This window comes from Elephantulus edwardii, unplaced genomic scaffold (genome assembly GCF_000299155.1).
Source record: "Elephantulus edwardii isolate Elephantulus edwardi_28Jun2011 unplaced genomic scaffold, EleEdw1.0 scaffold00193, whole genome shotgun sequence".
NCBI classification, from domain to species: domain Eukaryota; kingdom Metazoa; phylum Chordata; class Mammalia; order Macroscelidea; family Macroscelididae; genus Elephantulus; species Elephantulus edwardii.
The window spans coordinates 634,263-655,492 of record NW_006399943.1 but is presented as its reverse complement, the minus strand read 5'-3'; the positions used below and the strand labels follow the sequence as shown (position 1 = coordinate 655,492).

Here is a 21,230-nt window from a genome sequence, read left to right as displayed (position 1 = left end):
CACCATCACCACCACCACCATCACCACCACCACCACCACTACTACTTACGTAGTGGAGGGGAGAGAAAAGAATGTGAGTGCTTATACTTCCTGGACTCTTAACAAATAGATGTTCTTGGGAATCCTCCCTTAAAATTGAGTACTCTAGAGGGTCAGCAAAGGAGAGGAGCCCCTCAATGTGAGGGGCTTACACAGTGACTGCAGCAGGGGGCTCAGGTGTGTCAGACGGTGAGGGGGAAGCAGCATAGGCCGCGGCTCGGCTCTGTTGTTCGTAAGGTCGCTGTGAGCCCTGCTCTCTGCAGCCCCCAAGGACAACTCTTTCATGAAAGACACTGTCATCTAGAGGATTTAGGCAGAGACACGAGCTGCACACCTCGAGCACACCTCGAGCTCCGTGGTGGCCCGCGAGCCTCACGCGCCCCTCTCTGTGCCCCTCTGTCCACAGCCTACTTCAGAAGTGCTGGCCACCCTCATCTTGAAGTGGTGCCTTTGACTGGCCTAGCACTGCAGTTGGACCAGGACCAAGATGTCACCTCCTTTGCCACCTTGGAGCCCAAGCAGCGGAATCTCAGAGACACCACGGAGTTGGGAACGCCCAGTTACGGCCCTGACCACTGGCTGTCGGTCCTTCTGGAACTGGACACAAGACTGCTTGTGACGAGAGGGGCAGAGGACGGCATCACACCGTGGGCAGTGGGCCAGTGGTTCAGCTTTCTTAACTCCAGCTCATGCCACCCCGTCCCTCCCGTGCACAGGATGCCGGCCAGCTCTGTGCTTCCCCTCCCAGGAGCTGAGAAGCAGGCTGGGGATGGTGGACAGTTCAGTGGGGGCCTTGGCTCACGGGCATCCCTTAACTAGTGCTCCCAGCAGCCCATGCTCTTTATTTAAAGTCCTCCCCCCAGTAAAGGATGACAGGCTTGGCCGCCCTGTGACGTGTGCCCACAGTGCTCTCTGTAATGGAAATGCTCTACGGAAGAGAATCTCTCCATGTACCGTCAGCCTCCTGTCACTGACCAGAAGACAGACATCCTGAAATTTATCCCCCACTTGGAGTCACTGCAGATAGAACTCCGTGTGTTTACTTTGAAAAATGGACTATTTGGAGGGGGAGAAAAAGTCTAGAACATTCGGTGTGTGTGGTCATCACCCGCCCTCCCTGCTCTGTGCATGGACAGGACCTAGAATCTGTCTGGCTCTTGCGAGAGGCTTAGCACCAGAAGGTTCTCCCTCTCATGGGGACCTTGAGGGAGGAGGGACCCTGGTGCGTTTAAAGAAGCCCCCCATTTTCAGTCCACATCAGTGTTCCACAAACACCAGTAGTATTGGGGTTCAGATAAGGTTACCATACAGAGAATCTGAATTTAAGGCTTTTGAAATGTAGACTGAGTACCGCCCTAGGGCTCAAACCTGCTTTCCCCCAAACTTCAGGGGACGCAAGTCTGCATCCGCTCATGGGAATGCGCCCTGGTTAAGGTCTTCATCTGGGCATGCGCGGTTCCTGTCCGTAGGCTGGGGGAGGAGGGGTCTCCATTTGAGCATCAGCTGTTGACCCCTAAGGTCGTGAAAGCTGCTTACCTTTTCCTCCCTCTGTCTTTATTTATGTTTTCTCAATCTTTCTCAAGCTATATATTGAAATTCCCAGCAAACAGGATGTTATTTCTCCCATCACCACCTCCAAATTCCATTGAGCTGATTCCTTAAAAAGAACTCTGTAGTGTGCCAAGGAAAACAAGGCTAATGTGTTAGGATTTTCGTGTCCAACTAGGGGTACATTCGGGCCACGTTGTTACCTATTAAAAGAGAAAAACGGGGGGATAATTCCATCTGGTCTTCAGCACTTGCCTAAAAAGATAGGGATATTGTTTTGCTTCTTAACAAGCAATAATAATTTTTCTTACTGCCTAGAAATTGAGATTGTCATGTTCCAATCTGTTGACGTAGAAGCAGGTAGTAATGAGTCAAGTGGACAGTTCTGTGTACAGAGCTTAATTTTCCATTAAGGGGAGACAGGGATGAGTTGTCCTCAGGTGGGCAGACTCGCAGGGAGGACACTTCAGTAAATAACCCCAAAATCTAGCTGGTGCGTTCCCCCTTTTCTGTGACTAGGGCTAATGCCTCTGATGTAAAGATTTTTTTTTTCTTTCTAATGTAATTTTTCTGCAAACCCTTTTTAAAAAAATTGTATTGGTTTGCATATAATTATTCAAATGCATTGGCAACAAATCCTTTTAAAAAGCTTCCAATACATGCCTTTTTTGGGGTGATTCTTCTTCAAAGATGGCTGTGGGCCCCGACCCTTCATCCTGTTTATACCCCCTGGTCCCCAGTTTCTTGGTCCTGTGGAGTCACCAGCCAGTCACTCCGAGGTCCCCGGGTTTTTATGTTTGCTGCTTGACCTCATGCTGTTTGCTTGAACTCACACTAGGCCAGATGGGATTCTCACACCCAGAAAGTCTTATTTGGGCGGAGGCAACCTTTCCCCGAATGTCCTTTCCCCTTGGTTATCAACACCCTTGTGGCTCTCAGGGTACCAGAACATTTCAAACGGGGTGGGTGGACTTGGGCGGAGGTTTCCACCTTGTCAGGGAGGCTTTCTCCTGCCCGCAGGGGAGGGCGGTCCGCTGCCCAGTGCTGCTGGGGTGAGGGGCCTCTTTCCGCCAGGTTGGTTCTTTTATTGACGCTAAAATAACGATTTTTAAGCACAGTTAGAGGCCCTGCTTTCCAGTTCCCTGTAGAGAACGCGTGCGGCGGTGATTTCGAGGCAGGCCGGTGAGGGTGGCCTTCGGTCTGCAGCAGCTGCCGGTCAGCGGTGCCTTCCCGGCTCTGGCCTGGGCTGTGGTGTGGAAGCTGCCAGAAGGCTGGGGGAGCGGACTTGGGGATGCTGCGCGCTGGGCCTGTGCCGGGCACCGCGGGTCCTCGGAGAGGACTTCAGGCCACTGTGTATGTCCCAGTAAATCTGCCTGTGGCTTTGTGACGCACCCATGCCCTCTGCCACTGTCCAGGCACCCACCCCAAGTCCCCGTGGGGCTGCGCCTGGAGGCCTGGCAGGGTCAGCGGGACCAGTTGACCGGGATGCTAAGGGACTGCTGTCCTTGAGTGCTGGCCCCCGTCTGTCCACAGGGCAGACAGGGTGGGTACGGGGCTGGGGGCTGGGCCGAGGTCGGGTCACTGGGCGGGGCGCAGTGACGCGCGCCCATCACCCCAGGACACGCCAGCCCGGCCCATGCGGCGAGCCGGCCAGGGCACGGGATCCGGGGCGCGGGAGGCCCAGCAAGGGACCCGGCGCGCCCCCTCCGAGCTCCGAGTGGCTCGAGGCCCTGGCGCCCCCAGGAGCCTATCCCCCAACTCAGCCTCTGATGCCTTCGCCCTGCGGGTGCGGCTGGAGGAAACTGGGGAGCTCTTCCACGTGACCAACTGCCGCAGTGACATGACGGTGCGCGAGCTCAAAGAGGAGCTGGACCTCGTGGCTGGCATCCCCTTCAACCTGCAGCGGCTCCAGTACCTGGACCAAGGTGACCCCTGCCCTGCCATCCCTCCTCCCACCCAGAGCGGCAGCCCTGGTCTCAGCCCCAAGTCCCAAGAGGAAGCCTGCTTCTGGAGCACCCCTAAGTCCTTTTGGTCAGGACTCAGTTCTCCAAACAAATGCACAAGCCCAGGGCCCCATCCACCCGGGTCCCTTGTACCCTTTAGACCTCAAATCTCAAGGCAGACCCTGATCTCAAGGCCATCTGTCCATCAGAGCCATTTCTCCCCCTGCAAATACACCTGGGACAGAGTCCCCTGAACCCCAGACCCCAAGCCCAATGTCTTCCTTGGGAACCCCAAGTCTTCAACCCCATGTTCGCATTGAACTGCAAAGCCAGGAATACAGCCTATCCTTAGCCAGACCTGGAAGCCCAGGACAAACTTGTCCACTAGAATTTCAAACTCAAAAGATAACCCCAAAGCCCCAGATAAACACAGTATGCCCCAAACCCTCTAGCACCTTTATCCACACAAGAATGCCAAAACCGGGGCCAGGCCTGCCCACCCCAGGACCACAGACTCAGAGCACACGTGTCCCCACACAGAACCCCTAGTTTAGCTGACCACAACTCCTTTGAACAAGGACAATAAAATCTGAAACAAACTCTGCCCACCTCAGGACCCCCAACTCCTGAATCCCAAATCTCTAATGTGACCATGGATCTTTTTGAACCTCAAATTCTCTACCACCTTTGTCCACACAAGGACACCAAACCTAAAACAAACTGCTGGCCTCAGGACCTCCAACCCAGCCTCAAATGGAACTCCAAATCTCCTAGCTGACCACGACTTTCTCTGAACTCCAGATCCTCCACTATCTTTGTCCACACAAGGATGCCAAGACCAACTGTGTCCACCTCAGGACCCCCAGTCCATGCCACAGCACACCTACCCAGACTGAAGCCTGACCATAATAACTCCCTCTGAATCCCATCTCCTCCACCACTGTTGTCCATGGAAGGATGACAAAGCCAAGATAAACCTTGCCTTTTACGACCCCCGCACCCCACACATTTACCCCATTTGGAACCCCAAATCTCCTAATGACCATGCCTCCCTCTGAATGCCAATGCCTACTCCATCTTTGTCCACACAAGGATAACAGACTGAGACAAACTCCATCTTGAAACTGTAAACCTACAATATCCCTGCCCCAGACCAAACCCCAGGTCTCCAAACTGACCAAGACTCCCTCTGAACCCTGAATCCTTCAGCAAACTTGCTCATATAAGGACCCCAGTATTTAATTACTGCCCTATCTAAACAAAGAACAGATCTGGGGAAATATGAACCCCAAACCTTCAGGCTAACCAAATAGATACTAGAACCCTAGCCCTTCCAGCACACGGGTCCAAGTGAGGGCATCAGAGTCCACTCTAAGTAAACTTTGTTCATTTCAGAACCTCAAATTCCAAGCTACCCTTGGCTAAAACCTAAACGCCAGAGTTGAATCTAGACTCAAAATTCCAGGGCAGTTGTGATTAATCCTGAGCCCCAGTCTCCAAATTATTTGGGCACCAGAATCTCACCTGCTAACTCCATCCGTTTATGAATGCCAGCATCCAAAATGGACCTAGCCCACATCCAGAACCCCAAACCCACACGTCTAGACCCCCAAACCCAATGTGAACTCTTCCACATCTGAAAGCTGGTGTCCCAAGCTCATAACCATACCAGAACCCCAACCCCAAAGCATAGCGGCTTCCTAGGTAAACCCTGCCATCATCCAGACCCCATTACATGTGAACCAACCCAGGCCTGAACCCCATATCCTCACCCAAGCCCTGTCTATATCAGCCCACCAGAGTTAGGGCCAACAATTCCCATGATAGGAAACCAAAGTTCAGAAGTAACCTTGCCTCATTTGGCACCCCCAGACTCAAAGTAAACTGCTCATATTTGGAACCCAAATTCCCACATTGGAATCTCAAATACCAGCCTCCCTAGATCAGAATTCCAAATCTCAGAGAATCCTATTGCTATTAGGACCCCCAGGTTCCTGGGAGACAGGCAGACTTAGCCTATTCTTGCCCTCCAATGGCCAGATTGAATCTGCTTCAGAACCCCACATCCCTGGACAAGCTGTCCCACGAAAGGGCTCCAAATCCCAGAGCAAATCCTTCCCACATCATTACCCCCAAACCCAAAGCAAACCTTGCCTTTATGAGAACCCCAAGTCCGGAGCAAATTCTGCCCTCATCAGCACCCCAAATCTCACAGCAAACTCTATCCACATCTGATCCTCAAATGTTGGCGTGAATCCAGTTGGTATCAGCGCCCAGAGTCCCCAGCTGTGTCCTTGTCTACATCAAGGAGCTCAAAAGCCAGCCCAGCTCAAATCAGAACTCAGCACCCTGTACTCCTGTGGCTATTTCAGGACCCCCAGATCTCTCTATCCAGACAAACCCCACGTGATATCTGCCCACTGAGGTTCAGGACCTTAGAACCCTTCTCTCCTTCCATCCGGCCGATGGCAGTCCCTGTCCCCAATCTCTACAATGTTTAGGATATGAGAACAGGCTCAGAGCCCCTGGGTTCCACCATCTCCCCACCAGGTTCCACCATCTCCCCACCATGTTGAAATCAACACAAAATACTTCAAGAAAACGAGGATATGGAAAATTAAAAAAAAATGTCTCTGGGCTGCTGCACAGAGAATATGAACAGTGATATTGCAGACTGCAGTGGTACTGCAGGGCAGGGAGGATGGAGACAGCCTGTCTCCACACCCAGCTCTCTCCCAGACCGCTGTGTGGGGCTTAGTCTCCCGCTCTGGAGAAGCACCCTTTGCAGAAGGGCCCCTTTGTCCTCATTTCCCCCAGAGGCAAGAATCACGTAGGAAACGCAGAGACGTAAGGTGGAGGCCACCTCTTGCTCTCCTTGAAACGGACAGAGTATTTTTACCAAGATGTTTGCTTTTCTATCTAAGGCTTTGAGAGATGCATCTTTGGCATCTTTGAGGCTTTGTTTGCTGAGGGACGTCTGTCTGTTTGTCCATAAACAATGCTAAGAATGAAATGAATTATTGGAGGACTTGGTAAGAGTATCAGGACCCAAGTAATCTGAAAACGATGCTGCAAATGTCTGACACCCCCCCTGTTGGTTAATTTACGGGGATGAGCTGTGCAGAGCTATAAATTCAGGAGAACTAGAGAGGGAGTGAAGGGAGATGAGGTGACTTCATGCTGAGGTCGCAGCCCCAGCACGCAGCAAGCACTTAGGCACTGGGAAATTTGACCCTTCCTGTTGGTGGCCATTCCACGGACAAAGGTGCTGGCCAGCTCTTTGGAGAAATGTGGGCTGCTGTCTGTAAGGGGCCAGCCAGCTTCCACCACTCCCTCCCCTGTAGGTGGTTGGAAGAACCAAATGAGATCATGAGTGCGTAACCCAGAACCACAAATCTAAAAGTGGTGAGCCTGCTCCTCCGCAGGGTCAACGTCCACCTCATTGTCCTCGCGGGTGGTTTATTTAGCTGGTGGTAATTAGTACTTGTTAAAGCCGGAGGCAGAGGCTGCCTGAGTGATGGAGAGAGAGTGGGTACCGGTTCTGCAGAGCCCATCGGGGTGTGTGGTTAACCCTGCTGCTTCGTGATGATGTGGAGCTTTCCTCAGTGTTTGGAGTGATCATGGAGTGAGAGTGTCTTCCCACACTAACTTCTGGTTGTCCTTCATCTCAGGACCACAGACAGGACCCTCAAGAGATGATTTGCTAAGGAGTATTCCCTGTCTAAGGAGCCCCGGCAACACCGTGGTTAAGCACTTGACAATTGAAAGGTTGGCGGTTCAAACCCACCACCTCATGCAATATTATTCAAAATGGTTGACTCTGGAGAACATTATGCTGAGTGAAATATCCCAGTCACAAAAGGACAAATATTACATGATGCCACTGTTGTAGAATGGGACTGTCCTTGGGGTTGGGGAGAGACTGAGTAAGATGGGTTCAATAATGTGTACTGCACTGAAACAGAGGAGGGAGAGAACCGTCTAAAAGAGAGATGTAACTGGGTATTTCTGTCATCACAGGAGACTAGAGCGAGGGCTGCATGGTGGAGGGGACCTGGGGGAGTGTTTGTAAAACAATGAAAGAATCTTTTCTTTTACTTTTCCATAATTTTTGGACTCATGTACTTATAACTTGTTAGTCAAATTTGTGTCTTCTAGGTTGCAACACCCCCATGATACATCTTGAAGGATATGAACATGTACGGCCAAGCACAATCAATAAGAGTGCATCTGAATTCCAAAATCAATCTCCATAATAGTCTATGTGTTTCCTACTGCCAAAGGGGCCCTTTAGAGTAGTGAGAGAAGATCTTCACCGTGAAACCCACAGCGTCCCTTTTCAGCAGGAAGTAGCTAAGAGAATACGCCGTCCCCTTTTCCTTATGACTCAGGGTGAAGTCTCTCTCAGGGAGGAGTGATAGGGAATGGCAAAGGATACACTGACAAAGAAGATTAATCAGAACTGGCTTTGACAAGCACTGTGGCATTTGGACAAGAACAAACTGGGAGGAGGGTAGAGAGAATAGTGCAACAATGAATGAGTGGAAGCCCAAAATCTCTGTAAATGTTTATGAAAATTAATAAAATATAATTATAGAAAAAATTTAAAAAAAAACAAACAAGAAAAAAAAAAACCAAAAACAAACCCACCACCTCCTCCCTAGTTGCTTATGGCAGTCCGTGCCCATAGCGGCCTCAGACGTCCTGTGGGGCAGCTCTGTCCAGTATGGCGGGTATGCATTGGAATTGACCCAATGGCAGTGAGTTTTGGACATTCTCTGTCTACATTTGAGAGATTTATTTACAGTCGCAGAAATCCAACAGAGGCTCAGCTTTAAGTAGGTTCCAACTCAATGGAGGTTTTTCTTCCCTACATTTACCTTCTGAGCTCTGGTAACCCACTGGGGCTGAGAGCTGAGTGAGAAGAGAAAGCTGGCTAAAAGGAGGTCTGTCCAGGTGCAAGCCCAGCTCACTGGCTGTGAGGACCACTTCTTAGCTATGGGAGCCGTGGTCAGCTGTCTCACAGGGCTGTCACGAAGATTCAAGAATTCAGGCAAAACACTTAGTAGGAAGCACCAAAGTACCTAAAACAAGTATTAAAGTAATTAACACAGTTACCAACATGCTTGGCATAAAGTCGTCATTCTATCTTGAAAACAGGAAATGCAGGAATTCCATCAATTTGGGATCGTTCAACTTGGGCAAAGCTGAAACCTTAACCTAACAGAATTGTTATGAAAATCCCTTCCGCTATCTTTTTCTTTGTAATCAGGATGATAAGTGACCACGTAAGGACACGTATGTCTGCGTCTATTTAACAAGGGAAATCCAACACGACTTGACTTTCTTGAAGTGTTTCGCAATCCCCTTCCACGTATCCTGGGTGTTTGAAGATGTAAGCAGACCCATTATAGATCCAAGTAAAGATTTCCTTTCATGCCTTAGACAAAGGAATTGGAGCACCCCAAGTTCAAATGAAGGTGAAAGTCAACAGCATCTTCTTAACGGAGCCACAGATGCTCAACTGGATGGCTCCGCTAATGTCTGGACTTGCCTGGTAGTGGTGGCTGGGGAAGGAGTGCACTGGAATCTAGTGAGCGGAGACCAAGATGTGGTTGGATACCCCACAGTGGACAGGGCAGCCCAATCAACAAAAAAAATTGCCTGTTTCCAAATGTCAGCAATGTCAATGTTAGGAAAGGTGGAGAAGCCCACCATATGCTGTGATTTGAAGGAAATAACTCGTATCTGTCATTACTCTCCTTTCAGTCAGCTAGTAACAACCTTACCCAGAGTGAATGCTTTCCTTCAACATGGATAACTTACATAACGTGTTGTACCTGTAATGTATGGTTATTTCAAGTTTAAGTAGTTCTTTGAGGCTTTTGCCTCATAAAAGGATTTTACTGGCTCATGTAATTTTTCACAATAGGTGAATTTAGAACTACAGGATTTCAGAAATCATTGCCATTGGCGTTTCACAGGGGGAGGTGGGAGCTCAGCTTATATTTGAGCTTAGCCAAGTTAATTGTCTCAAAAGCATTAACAACAACTAGCGTACTTGAGAAAACTCATCAAATGGAATTGGTGTTCATGATTCTAAAAGGATCTTTGCAGTTTCCAAGGACAAATCATCTCTTAACCAGTGTAATAGTTTAATGTCTACTTTTTTAAAAAAAGGAAAAAATTCTTCCCCGTAGGAATTTTGATGGATGACGCCACGTTAAAGTTCCACGACGTTGTCCCCGGTGGAATCATCTCACTGTGTGTCTGGCACTACGACGGATGGACGGATCTGGTTTTGGCATCTGTGGAAGGAGACCCCAGTAAGGTGTCTTCATGTTTCTTAAATGAGTCTGAGGCTAAGTCACTTGTTTGTGCACGTGTGTGTGAGAGAAGCTTTGCTTGGTCTTTCACGTGAAGATCTGAGCAAACATGTCCCGGAGGAGGGGGGAGATAACAGGCCTGGTGTCATAGTTGGCAGATACTGGACCGAGAGGGTCCATTCAGTCTGCATTTTCACGGCTTGACTCTGATAGAGCCCAAGGGGACACTCTATCAACTTTCCAATTAGGGCTTTCACTCGTTCCTACGATGGGGCCCCCGTTTGGTATGCCAAGAAGCCTTCCTCGAAGAAGGCCCAAGGAGCCACCTCACCAGACGTTGAGGAGACGCCGGTCTGACTGTGTGGGGGTCCACCTCTCTTGCCCAGTTACCATCCCTAGGTATCACTGAAGATTCTTTCTACCGCACTGCAAATTCAGAGCGTTTAGAGGGTGTGGCGTGGAGCAAATGGACTTCCCAGAGAGCCTTTGTGGCGCTCTACGTTACTTCTCACAGAGGCCACGCGGATGCTGTGAAATTCCTTCTGGAACATGGTAATTGTCATCAACAACTTAGCATATTCGAGAGTGTGGAGTTAGTTGGGGGCAGTAGGGAGAGGGGCGTGGTTTTCTCCTCTGGCCAGTCATCAGTCATGGTCTCAAGCCAGAGCTCCTGGTGCAAGCACTTCTCTCGGGCCAGATCTCATTGAGATTCTTTCTGTCCCAGGGCAGTGGGAATTTTAGGATATTAAGCTACAAGGAGCAGTCAGAATGATGTCTTGGATCTTTTTGGTCCACTGCTGAGAATATGCCAATATTTCCAGCATCATTTCCAGCCCCAAATAGAGCTGAGGTCCTGTGATGGTCCACCAGGTAACTGCCCCAGACTGGCATTGCCCTGTTGGTGGCTGGTGCACTGGCCGGTCTCCCTTCTCTAAACATGTAATTATTTTCCTCTGGAGACATCCGCTCCAGACCTTCTCTTCACGTCTCTGCCCCTCAGAGGTAGCTTCTCTGTTAACGTACACCAGTGTTGTCTCCAGATGCAGAGCTCGGCCTAAGAGTCTCTGTAGGAATGCCCTTCGTCCTCCTTTGATGCTGGGCTGTTGTTTTGGGTGGGAAGATGCTCATTGAGGCCCAGGCTGTCTGAAAACAACCGCCGTGGTCACGTACTGCCCATCTCTTTGCTCGTCTGCGTGAAGGAATGCGGCATGTCATGGTATTGATCTCTGGTGGGAATCCGGAGGGCCTGGCCCTGACTGGTCTTCCAGATGAACACACTTCTTGGTTGGACCTCATTCTTTCCCTCTGGTGTGTGGCCTTGACCTCGCCAACCAAGGTGGGGAAAGTCTTGGAAGAAGGGTGAGGGGAGGAGGATGGTGCCGTGATTTGAGGGGACTGTCACATGCCGTGGCCGAAAGTTGCTCAACGCCCGCTTCCTCTTACTCTTTGTACCTCTGCTCGCCTTTATTGGAAGATGAAATACCACCTTCTCCAGCCCAGCAGTCCTTATAAAAGGTCACTTTCGCCCTGACAGTGCTGTGGTGCAGTTGGAAGCACCCATTTGAAAAAAAAGAAAAAAGATTACTGCCAGCTTTGTAAAGTTTTGTGTCCCCAGCAGATAACCCTGAGCGGGGGCCTGGTGAAAGCCTGTTTAGAACTCCTGCCGCAGCCACCAGCCGCAGCTCATGACAACTGTCTCACGAAATGTCAGCAGATTTAATTGAATTGCCTTGTTTTCTGTGTCATGGTCTCTGTTACCCAGACTTTTATTCAATTCAACAAGTCCGTATCGGACACCTGTCATTAGCCCGTTCACCTGCAGCAGGCGTCGAGGACTGGCCACAAGGCAGCAATGTCACCTGTCATTTGCCAGGCGCTGTCTGTCTGCCAGGCCTGGCGCCATGGGCTGCTGATGAAAACAACTCCTGGGTGGGCGAGGGGCAGCCAGTGAGTGACAGCAAAGATGCCCGCAGCCGGTGGTGGACAGGGAATTCTGATGGAATTGAGGAGTGACTGGACATCAGGGAGGCTCCTAGGGGGATGAGACTAAGGACCCAAGGAAGTGGATGAGATTCAGAGGGGAAGAGTTAGACCAGAAAATAAGGTAGCAAGGGAGAAGAGAGAGAGAACAGGAGAGGGGAGGGGAAGGGAGAGGAGGAGAGGAGAGAGAGAGAAAGAGACCGAGCAGACTTGGGGTGTGTGTGTGTGTGTTTGGAGAGAGAGAAGGAAAGGGGGAGGGAGAGGGAGAAAGAGAGGGAGAGAGGCAGAAACACAGAGACACTGACTAGAGAGACGCAGAGATATAGACAGACAGAGAAAGAGAAGGGACAAGATGCTAGTGAAGAGATAGTTGGTACAGAGATCCTGTTGCCGGACGAGGGAGCAGGAGCGTGGGAGGAGTGGATAGAGAGTCTGCATCCAGAGTGGGGCGTGGGAATTGTGCCTGGGGTGCGTGAGCAGTCTGAGCACTTTAGAAAATCTTCGTCCACTTCAGGGGCATCTGGTTAAAGGTGAGGCAGCCTCCCCCCATCACCCGAGGAGCAGGGGATCCCACTGCTTCCCAGTCGGTGTGACTCTTAGTGACCCTCTGGGACAGAGTGGAACTTCCCCGTAGGGGTCCCAAGGCAGTAACTCTTCACAGAACCCATCTTTCTCCTACAGAGAGGCTAGTGGGTTCGAACTGCTGATCTTTCTGATAGCAGCTGAACACTTAACCACTGTGCAACCAAGCCAGGGCTGGCTGGTTTTTCTTTTCGTTTTTCATGGTGAGAAGTTGCCTCTATAATGTGATGTTTGAGGCTTCAGTCGCGGGAAGTTGCCTCTATAATGTGATGTTTGAGGCTTCAGTCGCGGGAAGTTGCCTCTATAATGTGATGTTTGAGGCTTCAGCCGCGGGGAGCTTGGTGGTGGTTATGTGTTGAGTGCTTTCCACCGTGGCTCTTACTTGTGCCCATGTCATGCCCCCACCCTATTAAAGGGCTCAGAACTCACAACTTACTGCCAAGAGTCGATTCCGACCTTGGGGACCCTCCTTCGGCTTTTGAGACTGTAAACCTTGACGGGAGAAGACTGCCCATTGTCTCCCTCGGAGGGGCTGGTGGATTTGAACCACTGACGTTGAGTGTACCCTCCATGTTGAGTCCTTCTGATAGGAACGCACTTTTAATGGTCTCAGGAACTCCTTTCACACCCTCTTACCCCTCGGATTTTGATTCTGGAGGGAGCCTTATTTCTTCACTTTGAAATAACGTGTTCTTGTGACTTGAGTGAGAATTTACGGAGCACACGAGCTCTGCATTCAGTCATTCAGCACATTCTGGGTCATGGGGCTGATGACAGACCCCAGGGCAATGGCAGCCTCCCCCCCCCCCCCCCGAGAGTCTCATTTCCACCCATTTTCCTTCCCTGTTTCTTCGTGCCTTCTGCGCTCTCTCTGTGAGTAGATGCTGGCTGCTGCATCTCCTCTGGCCGTATTCCCTGCAGTTAGAGGAAAACAGCTCCGACGCTGTCTCAGCCCCTGTTCTTGCCTTCCAGGTGCCAACTGTCTGAGGAAGACCCCGGTGGGCAGGACACCCCTGCACGCAGCGGCAGCCACGGGCCACATGGACTGCATACACCTCCTCATCAACTATGGTGCCTCCATTAACACCAAGGACGCCAAGGGGGAGACCCCTGTCACCATCGCCCACCGCCTGAAGCACAGGCTGATTGAGCGCCAGATGTTCCTCACCTACTGGATGCCAGGTCGAGGGCCCAGGGCCAAGGCCAGGACAGAAGGGGGCCCAGGAAGGCCTTCTGGGGGACCTCATCTACATCGGGCTCCAAGAGGAAGTTCCAAATGTAGTCCCCGGGGTCACACTTGACCGCACATCAGCGTGGATGTGGGGATCTTTTCCAAGGTCACTGGCACCATGGCCTTGGCCATTAGCATTGCAGGAAAACAGGGCAGTTCATCAGAGTTAGATGCAAATGACCCACCCTGTTTGCTGAGGACTCCAGGGAGGCGGCGTGGAGCGGGTGGCTGTGGTCACTGGGGACCCATAACCAGCCCGCCCTCCTTTCTAGGCTGTTGCGTGTTGTACCCAGGACTGTGTTGGGGTGATGCTTCCACAGGTGTGAGAGGAGTGAGTAAAGGCAGTAATGTGACAGCACCATTGCTCCCGCACAGAGCTCACCAGGAGGCCGCGCCCTTCTGTTTGAACAGCCCAGGGCACCAAACTCCCCGTGGCTCACGATTCTCCAGAAGTTTCTGGGAGCCTTTGCTACTGGGTCTGCTTCTCACTGGAGAGGCAGACGCGAAGCCGTGGTGGGGACGTGGTGGAGCAGGGAGGATTTTCTTCTGCAAACACAATTCTCTAAGAGAGGCCCGGGACTATGTTTTCACAAAAATAACATGCTTGTGAGATTTTTGGCCGACCACACAAGCCTGTCTCATATTGATGTCCCGTGCACGCTCCGTGGGTGCACACAGTGACTTCTGAGGTTTACTAGACATGAAAATACCGTGCTTGTCGCATAAATGTTAGGAAAAAGAGACTGGTGTTAGATGTGGAGGATACAGGTTAAAGAGACGATACAGATTCTCGGAGGAGACAATCAAGCTGACCCCTTCCAGTTTTTGTCCCGTCTCCTCTGGCCTGAGGACCCCCTCCCCTTCGACATCTTTCTCACTTTCCTGTGAGGACCTGGGTGGCTTCCTTCTTTTTTGGTACCTGCAATGTCTATCTGACTCTAAGATCTTGGCATTACCACAGTGCTGCTGATACAATGGTCAATGGTTCAAAGCCACCATCGGCTCCTCAGGAGAAAGACGTGTCTTCTGTAAAGGTTGCAGCCTTGAAACCCTGGGATGGTTTTTCCTTCTAGGACTGCTGAGAGTCAGAATCAACTGATGGCAATGGGGACATAGTGTATCATCTCAAGGTCAGGGCCACGTGGGCCTGCCAGCCACATCGATGATGAGGAGAGCTGAGTGAGAGTTTAAGACGGGACATCAAGGGCCATGGCCAAAGCCAACTGGTGCACTGCCCTCGTTCGAAGGGATTCCTTTTTCTTTCTGCTACAGAAAGCTGGCTTTTTGTAGGATAACTCTCATCTTTTGAATGTTGTCTTAGATGTTTGGAGAAGGTGGGATAAAAGGGTTGGAAGATGTGTGGCCCACTCAGGGAGGTGCCTGTCCCCCTTAAACTCTTATTCCTTCCTCTGAGGAGGGGGACATGGAGCTGACTTCATGTGTGCAGAGCTGAACTTGGCTTCCAAGACCTCTCAGGACTGCCCCATTTCAGAAACAGAGTGCCAGGCCTCACTTGCAAGACACCTCTGGATGGGCTCGAACCATCAGCCTTTCTATTAACTCCTGGGACAAATGGTAGACACAACCCAAGACTCCCTGGAATATTCCACTACCCATCCTAGATCGATCCTGGATCAATCACCTGCCCTCCCAGTCGCTAAAGCCTCCCACAGCTTGTTGGGCTTCCAGGAATGGCCATGGCCTCTCATCTGTCGCACCACCGTTGGGAGCCCCAGAGTGTGGTGACCTCTCCCACCCTCTTTCTTTCCAAGTTGGGTCCCCATAACTGGTACTTGCTTTTAAGGTTTTGACCATGTTCCCTGCTGGCACAGTGAGCAAGAGCTGTGTTGTTGATGTTGTTTTACACTTAGTCGATGTGGCCGTGACCAGCTCAGCAAAATGTTTCACAAATAATATTTGGAGGCAGAAATAGCTTGGCGTCGCCTATGTCAAAGTGAGTCGCATTTTGGGCAGTTCTGCTCCAAAGGCAATAGGCAGATATTAAATGGCCCCACCAGGCAGGTCAATCCACCGGGCAGGCCAATCCACCGGGCAGGCCAATCCACCAAGCCGACCAGTCCACCAGGTGGGCCAATTCATTTAGCTAATGGGGTGTTCTGGGAGGGACTGGGCCCTGTGGTGACTTAACAAGTGGTGTTGCTCAAAATCAGACACTTGCCAGGAGTTTTGTTCTGCCGTCTATGCGGTTAGAAGAGCCAACTGCCTGACACTTGTCCCCAAAAGTTAGCTTGACTCCGTATGCCCCCAATTCAATTAAACATTGGCCAGACATCTGGGCTGATCAGGACCTCTGTGAGGCGATGCCTGGCTCACTTTCTCGTTGGGCTGTCTGAGCGCTCCTGCCGTTCACAAGGATCGGATTTTGGCCCTTTCCTGCAACCAGTTCATCTTATTAAAGCGCAGTGGGAAAAGCCAAATTCTACATCCCACTTTGGTGAGTAGCAACTGGGGTATTAAATGTGCGCAGGCAGTTGTCGAAGGTACCGCTTCACTGTTGATCTTTCCCCATCTGGAGCAAAGAAGAGCAAACAGAGGCATCAAACAGTGAGTCCAGAACGAACCACACAAGCCTCCGCATCTGTGACCCCTAGACCAGAGGAACTAGATCAGACCCTGCTGCCACTGAGGACACATCTGAAAGGGACCACAGTAGAAGGCACTGGACGGAGGGGGAGAAGTGGGAGACAAGACTGAAAAACACAAGAAAGACAGGCGTGCTGGTCTGAAGGACAGGTGGAACACCTGCCACTGTGACCTTGTCACCCTTCGAACTTGAAATGAAACTTGCCCAGGTTGCTCAACATGTAGCAAATTAGACCTCTAGTGTGATCAGTAACACTTTCTCCTTAAAACAACCCCCCAGTAATGTCAGAAGAGCAGCATTGACCTTGGGATAAAGCCCAAAAGGCAGGAAGGGGTAACATAGAAGGATTAGTGGAAAGGAGAATCACAGGAAGGGAGAAGAATGTTCTTACATTTCGGTGTTGTAACTAATGTATAATAAAACAAGTGTATACAAGTGACTGAGTGGAAAACCAATTAGCTTTGTAAACTTCAATTCACATCACAATAAAAACCCCCCTGAATAAAACATGTTTATATGGATGAAAAAATTGATTTGCAATTGCTCCTCACATATAAAGGTTGTTATGAACCACGGAGTTGGAACCAGCTCGTAACTGACCTTCCAGAGGATTTTCTGAGATAATAAATGACACAGGAGGAGCTGGCCCATCTTTCTCCTGTGGAGCAGTTGATGGATTTGAACAGTGCGCCTTAAGGTTTGCAGCCCAACTCCTTACAATTAGGCCACCAGAACTCCCTATGTACGTATATTACATGTATTTGGCTTTGGAGTTTGTCCTTTTTTCCATCTTTTGGAGGCGACGGTAAGACAGGTCTGGCCCCTGGAACTCTGCCCGGTGCTGCCCACCTGCTGGGCCTAAGGCAACGGGAATGGTGAAGCACTGAATGGGGAAGAATGGACCTTGATGGTAAGGGATCGCTGGCGACTCCTCTGGGTAGGGGGCCGGCCCCCTACTGGTTTATAAGATCCTGATCTCATCCTCTGACTCCCACAACCTCCTCTCAACCACCGAGGCAGAGGACCTCCCCCAGCCATGAAGAAAATGAAGGATCAGTGAGACTGAGTCTCTGGTTTGAATGAGGCCCCTGCTGTTCAAAGCCAGTATCTTGGGTAAAGATGGACAGGATACAGGGAGGGCAATGTGCAACAGTGAAGGAATGGAAATCAAAGTTCTTTATAAACTTTCATTAAATATCTATCTCTATCATCTATCTATCTATCTATGGACAGGATAACCGCAGAGGACAGAGGTACTTGGTCCTAGTGGTGGTTGGGGGTCTGGGTGGTGGGAGGCACCGAGTGTTGACTTGCTACTATCATCTAAGCATTTGGCAGGGAAGTGGCTAAACATGGGTGAAGACCAGGATGAAATTCTTGATATTTGGGAGAGATGAAAGTAGAACCATCTGGTACCTTCTCTGAGTTCTCATCACCAGCACGACCACACACACACACACACACACACACACACACCACACACACACACACACCCCGCTCCACTCAGCATCTCTGTGAAAGGCCATTGCATTTCCCTTGGGCTCTTTAGGCAGCCCCACCGAGGTCAACTTCTCCACATTCAGGAATATTTCTTCCTGGGTCACTCAGGAAACCCTCTCCCAGCCTGAAAACCAGGCCTTCAATAGAGAGGTGACACACTTTATGTATATGGTGATGGCCTTGTTGGCAGCTGGGTTTCTGTGTTCCCTTGGCTGCTAGAAAGCTCAGTGCCAAAGTTAGTGCCCTCCTGGCACAAACATGCTTGGGCATGTCATCGGGGGGCCAGTCCCAGGACAAGGATGTGACGCTGGGAGAGCAGAGGCTCAGTGAGGGAAAGGCAGGCCTTCAATGAGGTGGACCGACTCAGGGGCCACAGCGATAGGCTGCAGCACAGTGGAGATTGTGAGGATGGCACGGGCTGGGCAGGGCTTTGTGCTGCTGTTCACTGAGCGCTGGTGGCCTCATGGAAAGAAGCTGGACTGCAATCCCAAAAGCACAGGGTTCGAATCGACCAGCTGCTCTGTGGGAGGAGGATAGGCAATCTCCTCCCGTGATTGACTACCTCTGAAAACATACTAGAGAGTCAACTTTTCAACTTGATGGTACACGACAACAACAACAACAGGAAGTACACACAGCCTGCTCCCACCTCCTCTCCTCTTTTCTTCTGACCGAGCTTCAGTCTCTCTTTAAAACCAGCTGCCTCGTGTACATGCTTTATCATGAGTGGCCTCTGATGCTTTCAGGGAGTTCGTGTCACATTGATGAAAAAGAAGTTAATGCAAACTGTAGGTTTCGAGGGGTGATTCACACCTCTGGGGATTTTAGGGGCCACTGGGCGCTGCACTAAGTAACATGGAAAGTTACTTGCTTTTCAAATCTCTTGAAGTCCTTTTAACTAAGGACGAAAGGCTCGGCTGGGTGTTGGTTGATTTAAAGACCTCCCTACACTCACCAATCTCCCTTCTACAAATACACACAGCAGGCTCTCTGCACAGCAGTGTTTGCTAAGGTTTAATAACATTGTCTTGTGCTCAGTGTATTTGCAGGCCAGGAGTCTATTTTTTTCAGCAACCCTTACTGTCCTGTGGCTCTGAGACAAACTGCCGCCCCTAAGATTCCCACTTCTCTCTTCTGCCCCCTGGTTCCTATCCACCTCTCCGGGCTGAAACATGAAAGGGAAGGACAGATATAAAGCATGCTGCAAAGATGGGGTGACCCCACTATGCGCCAGGGAGAGTCTCAGCAGGTGGGGTGGTGGGCTCTGAGAATTCCAGGCCTCTGGTGAGTGGGGCTGGGCTAAGTCATGCCATCCACGGAGCCTCAGTTTCCCCGATTGCACACATGTAGTGGGCCTTGCATCAGGCCATGGTTGAGGGACTTGGATGACTGGCGCAGACGCTGAACAAAGGGCAGTTAGGATCCCCACTGTTGCCACCACCACTTCATTTACTTAAGATGTTTACCCACTGGAGGTCAATACCCAAGCTGGGCTTTAAACAAGTCCTATCCATTTTCAGGCAACCTCATGGAGTAAGAACCTCTTCCAAAAGTAATTCTCAACATGGGAGAGAAAAAATTTCCCAGCAACTTGGCTTAGGGTATTAAGCTGAGGGCTTTCTCAGCAACTTGTTTTGAACTTGAAACTCAAGGCTGGCCCTGTAGTAGAGAGAGAAAAGGAGAGAGAGGGGAAGAGAGAGAAGGGGAGGGGGGAGAGAGAGGATGAGGGAGAAGGGGGGGGAGAGAGAGAAGGGAAAGAGAGAGAGGGAAGGAGAGAGAAAGAGGGAGGGGAGGAAGAGAGAGGGGAAGAAAGAGGAAGAAGAGAGAGGGAGGGAAAGAGAGAAGAGAGAAATTGAGAGGGAGAGAAAGTCAGAGAGGGAGAGAGAGAGGGAGGGAGGGGGAAGAAGAGAGAGAGGAAAGGAAGAGAAGGAGAGGGAGGGAGGGAGAGGGGGAGGAGAGAAATTGAGAGGGAGAGAAAGTCAGAGAGGGAGAGAGAGAGGGAGGGAGGGGGAAGAAGAGAGAGAGGAAAGGAAGAGAAGGAGAGGGAGGGAGGGAGAGGGGGAGGAGAGAAATTGAGAGGGAGAGAAAGAGTCAGAGAGAGACAAGAAGGGAGGGGGGGCGAGAGAGAGGGAGAGAAACTGAGAAGGGAGAGAGAGGGAAGGGGAAGAAGAGAGAGATGGAGAAAGAGAGGAAAGGAAGAAAGAGGGAGGGAAAGAAGGAGGGAGAGAGGAGAGAGAAATTGAGAGGAAGAGAAAGTCAGAGAGATAGAGAAGGGAGAGGGAGAGAAGAGAGAAAGACAGAGGGAAAGGAGAGAGAGAGAAATTTGAGAGAGAGAGAGAGACAGAAAGAGGAGGGAGAGGAAGGAGGGAGAGAGAAAGAAGAGGAAGAGAAATTTGAGAGAGGGAGAGAGAGGAGGGAGAGGAAGGGGAGAGAGAGAGGCTTGGAGGAGGGAGAGAAAAGGGAGGGGGGAGGAAAACCCACCCAACAACAACAACAACAGGAAAAAAATCTGCGCAGAGGAAAATTCCAGGCACTCAGCTCAGCCTCCGCAGTGGCGCGGCGGAAGCTGCCAGCAGAGGGCACAGACAGCCATTAACATTTAGACGAACGCCACTGTTTGTGTTCCCGGAAAATGTCAGGGATGCTGCAGGCCATGCTGCGGCAAAACTCTGTCCCCACTATCGCCCCCAGTGTCTGTGAGTCTGTCACATTGTCTGGATGGGGCACGGGGCTCACATGGTGTGTTTTCTGGGGCAGGGGGCTGTCTTGACACATCTGGGGGGGCCCGATGGCCCCCCACCCCTGGCTCCCTCTGGGCTCAGAAAGCTGTCCCCCAACAAGGCTCGACCCTGGGGGGTCAGAGAAACAGAACCTGTGGTCAGTCAGGGTCACTCTGCAGCTGCGGTGGTGTTTAGTGACCTGTAGCCTGAGAAATGATCAATCCTGGGACAGCTGGAGTCGTGAATGCGTGGATGCAGCCCCTCACCCCTCCCAGGGTCCCTGTAGGGATGGATGTGACCATATGTTTACAAGGAGTTGCCCCCCCTCCCCAATCCACCCTGGGAGACAGAACCTGGTGAGACATGTCTGGGGACATCTGTGACAGCTGTTTATGTCCTCAACACCGGAAGTACCCCCAATGCCCACCAGCACAGACAGGTGATTAAAAACACCTGGCGATGGTGTGAAGGCTGAGACAGCCATGTGAGTGAAAATCAGCAAGTTGTTCCAAAGAAATAAAAAGAAAAAGATAAGAAAACCTTATCCAGGAGGAAAGGAGACAGACTGCAATATATGATCGCAGCTACTGACTTGAGTATGACAAGTGGTGTCAAAGGGGCACTGCCAACCCCAGCGTGGAGGTTCTGGAGGGGCAGCTGCGTGCACCCAGGTTATTAACACCCAGTGTCTTCCTGCTATTAAAAAATAATCCAATATGGAAAAGGGAAGGGGGGGAGCATATATGCTGGCTGTCT

At 50.8% G+C, this 21,230-nt stretch overlaps 1 protein-coding gene across 1 annotated transcript in view; it reads left to right on the top strand.

The window, feature by feature from the left end:
• Nucleotides 1-3,223: 3,223 nt before the first annotated feature.
• The window catches only part of ANKRD60 (ankyrin repeat domain 60), a 55,512-nt gene continuing 37,505 nt past the window's right edge, over nt 3,224-21,230 (top strand). The window contains exons 1-4 of the mRNA XM_006896917.1: nt 3,224-3,512; nt 9,731-9,861; nt 10,243-10,408; nt 13,391-13,600. Of these exons, the coding sequence (XP_006896979.1) occupies nt 3,224-3,512; nt 9,731-9,861; nt 10,243-10,408; nt 13,391-13,600 (796 nt within the window). The remainder of the gene's footprint in view (nt 3,513-9,730; nt 9,862-10,242; nt 10,409-13,390; nt 13,601-21,230) is intronic.